The sequence below is a fragment of the Aulonocara stuartgranti genome, assembly GCF_965226115.1.
Source record: "Aulonocara stuartgranti genome assembly, chromosome: 4".
NCBI lineage: Eukaryota > Metazoa > Chordata > Actinopteri > Cichliformes > Cichlidae > Aulonocara > Aulonocara stuartgranti.
In genome coordinates this window covers 33,612,957-33,616,520 of record NC_138942.1, presented here as the reverse complement: position 1 = coordinate 33,616,520, position 3,564 = coordinate 33,612,957, and the positions used below count along the sequence as shown (strand labels likewise).

Sequence of the window (3,564 nt, the reverse complement as noted above, 5' to 3'; positions counted from 1 at the left end):
GGGGAAAAGATTTATTTGCTGCTTTATACATTGTTTGCACTTTAAATTTGAGAATATTTAATTTGATAAAAAGTGGATTTGATGGTTCCCTTGAAGTAGCTTTATTTATTATCCTTATTGCTCTTTTTTGCAGAATGTATATTGGATAAGTGTGTGTCTTATACGTGTTTCCCCACACTTCCACACAGTATGTCATGTATAATAGAACAATAGAGAGTATATAATGATGTTTGATTTATGAGATCCTTGACCTTATAGAGACTTCGATATTTTGCCTCTGATATGAGTAATGTGGGGAATCCAATTATTCATTACCCATATTATTTCAATTCTTTAAAGCTGACAGGACTTTTATTTTATTTATTTTATTATTTATTTATCTATTGTTTTAGTATTTTTCAGTCAAAAACGACATAACCCATCATGCAATCCGGTCCAGTACACGTCAACTTCCGGGTGGCGGGGCGTAAAGCCGGAATGTTTTGATTTTGAAGTCTTCTCCAACTTTAGCCGGTTGTTTCAAAGAGCAATTGTAAACGGACATCCTCCACAGACGGTTGATGGACGCTCTGCACAGGCACCGCTCACTTTATAAAGGAACGACTCCGCCATGGAGAGAAACATATCGCAAGGTATTGCAAGGTGTCGGAGAGCTAGTTAGCTAGCGTGTTGCTAACTTTTTCAGGCTATGACTCTAACGCTGCAGTGCGATATTTTCTTGTGCTTTTAAGCGCTGTGTAGACAGGCTAAAAAACAGTCGGGCCAGGCTGCTGGAGAAATACCGGCAAATGGGGGAGAGCCAGCAGTGTAGCAGCTCCGGGGCCTCCATCATCGTCCAGGAGGTGATGGAGGAGGAGTGGAGCGCGCTGCAGTCCGAGGACCAGAGACTGCCCTCACTGTGGGGACCTGCGGGCATGGCAGAGGTCTGTCTCTCCCAGCATATCCTCATTTCTTATTAGGAATATCTTCTGTGTTTGGATTTCGTTTGTCTCTCATTATTTGGTCATTTTTAGCTGTTAATTTAGATACAAATCTTTATAATGTGAAAACTGCTTTGGCGTTCACACTGTGCTGCATGTAAAGGCTTGATTACAATCACTGAGAGCAGACGAGAGCTTAGTTGGTGTAATCTGAAGGAGAACTGGTCTGACACTTTTCTTTACAGATGTTGGGTGTAATGAGGGAGTACGATGAACTGGCGGTGCTTGAGGAAATCCAGCAGGAGCTCATGTCTGAAGGTAACACGGGTATTTTCAGTGGAGATCCAGCCTGTGTGCTCCTGTTGATTCTGAGCCTCTGTGTTTCTCTGTGCTGCAGAGATGTCCATTATTGAAGAGTACGAGAAGAACCAGCTGTTTGAGCAGCAGTACATATCATCTGTCGTGGAAGGAATGGATGAGATGCGTATTATTTGCCCCATATGTCACACGTGAGTTTGGAAATCAATCGCTTTAAACACGTGACAGCAACAATCGGTTGTTTCTCATTTCGCGATTTCTAACTGGGATTTAAAGCGGTCGACTTGCCTTAAAATGTTTTCTGTCAGAGCGGTCGCACGCACACTTTCTTCTTTGTCACAAATAGAATCTGAAGGCCATTTCACACCGAGTGTGTCATGAAACACTGACATGAAATTCAGAATTTTTGGCATGCGATCCTGTCAGTCAACCTGAGCTTGCTTCTTAATCTTACAGGAACAACTTGAACCTCAACAGCTTCTTTATCTCCTGCCCCTGTGGAGTTTATATCAACACTAAGGTTTGTCTGCTGAACTCTAATCTATTAAAAAAAACAACTCATTATGAAGGCTTCACTAACTTTAGAAATCATAGCTGGTTGGCACTCTGTTATTGTCCATGATAGCCTTATTTCTGTCAGTTTGCATCGTAAATTCAGTCTTTGTTCTCCTCCTTAATAATTTGACACAGTTTCGTAGGCCTGTGTGTTCTTCCCCTGTCCCAGCAGCCGTCTGTCCCGAGTTTAGATTTAGGCTAAAATGCCCCAAAAGTGACAACCTGCTCCTCTCTGTGTGTACGGGCACACAGTGCTGTGTCAGCTCGATTGCCTTAGTGAGGAGATTCCTTCACAGTGTATTCCCTAGCCTGTTCATCCTAACCACAACAATTATGGTTGCATGAAAAAGAACAGGCCATTATAAAAACTAAGCTTTTAAAATGATCTAAATACAACTACAGAACCTTGCAAAAGCACCTTTAGCTGCAATAACCTGAAGCCATCATTTCCTGTATTACCACCAGAATTTTGCTCTTAAGTTTCTACCACAACATTTCAGTATTTTTTCTTCTTCTGAGCCCTTCTGTTGTTGTTGCTGTTCTTGGATCATTGTCCTGTTGCATGATCTAGTTTCAGCCCAGCTGTAACTGTTGGACTAATGTCCTCACATTTGACTCTTCAGATGTGTGACTCTGTTACTGCAAGGCGCCCAAATCATGACCCCTCCTCCACTGTGCTTCACAGCTGTTATGGCCAAACATCTCCACTTGTAGTATTAAAAGGAATTTGTTCTTTTGGTTTTCCTTGTAGTTCCTTCATATGCAGCCTTCCAGACCTAAGCTGAGCTACTGTGTTCTTTTTAGAGACTTGGCAAACCTGCTGAGGACCAGATGTTTTATTTGAAAACTTTCTTATTAGAATGACTGTATGGACTGTCTTGATTTGAATAAAATAAAAATAGTGTACGTGGCTAAAATATGCTGAAAGCCTGTGAAGGTAAAGGAAGAGGAGAGAAAGTGGAAACATGATGAAATGTCTGCATTGTCCTTAGAAGCAGAGCATCACTCCTGATGTCCTGCAGCATCTTCTGGAGTCCAGGGTGTCGGAGCACATGGAAGACTGTCTCCACAACCCGGTGTTCTCTGTAGCTCCTAACATAGAAGGCTCTCCCAACCTCATGATAAGCTGCAAGGTATGGTGCCCGTTCATCCACACAGCTCGCACGTCAAGTGTCATTAACGTCTCAGAGTTTGAGGTGCTGTCGGTCTAAAACATCCAGATGTTCTCGTTTACTCTCACTTTAGGTTTGTGACTACCTATCCATCGTCCTGTGAACGCAGACGGCTGTCATGAGTGACTCCACTCGTGAGATTTGATTTTGAGTTTTTTGTGCTCTTTGTATATTTTATTAAATAAAGGCAATTTTGTATATTAAACGGATGATGACGTTTCTTTTCTTTACTTTTTTAGCTCGGTAGAGTCGAGCTCTGATTTTCTCACTTTATCTCAGTCATGATGAAAATAAAATCAAGAATAAAACAAAAAATATACACAATATATACAATTTAGACAGTTTAACATTATTACGCTTGTCTGAGTTTACACAGCATATCATAAATGGCAAAGCTGTCACTGCTAAACTTCACCAAAAACTAGGAGCAAAACAGAAACAGTGTTGGTTTTCTAAACAATAATCGTGCTTGAGTTTTACTTTTTTTTTTTCTTTCATGCTTGTAGAACAAAATGACTGGTTTTAAATCAGAAGTTAGTCAAACTGGTCTCTGCATATACAGCTACCACTGGAAAAACCCAGAAACGATTCTAATGGTC

The 3,564-nt window shown here is 41.0% G+C and overlaps 1 protein-coding gene across 2 annotated transcripts; it reads left to right on the top strand.

Moving 5' to 3' along the window:
* Nucleotides 1-444: 444 nt before the first annotated feature.
* Nucleotides 445-3,170, top strand: rpain (RPA interacting protein). 2 transcript variants are annotated; one of them, XM_082531224.1, is made up of 7 exons: nucleotides 445-632; nucleotides 732-923; nucleotides 1,166-1,238; nucleotides 1,318-1,429; nucleotides 1,695-1,758; nucleotides 2,789-2,926; nucleotides 3,039-3,170. In XM_082531224.1, the coding sequence occupies exons 1-7, from the start codon at nucleotides 561-563 to the stop codon at nucleotides 3,066-3,068; spliced, it is 681 nt and encodes a 226-aa protein (XP_082387350.1). In that variant the 5' UTR covers nucleotides 445-560; the 3' UTR covers nucleotides 3,069-3,170. The 2 variants fall into 2 exon arrangements, with proteins under 2 accessions (XP_082387350.1, XP_082387349.1); XM_082531223.1 differs by having other exon boundaries at nucleotides 2,786-2,926.
* The last annotated feature ends 394 nt before the right edge of the window (nucleotides 3,171-3,564 follow it).

Excerpts from the sequence above, each read along its gene's own strand:
- rpain (XM_082531223.1), top strand. The coding sequence starts at position 561 with ATGGACGCTCTGCACAGGCACCGCTCACTTTATAAAGGAACGACTCCG. Across the intron at positions 1,759-2,785 it reads GAGTTTATATCAACACTAAG|AAGCAGAGCATCACTCCTGA; the intron begins GTTTGTCTGCTG and ends CATTGTCCTTAG. Across the intron at positions 2,927-3,038 it reads ACCTCATGATAAGCTGCAAG|GTTTGTGACTACCTATCCAT; the intron begins GTATGGTGCCCG and ends CTCTCACTTTAG.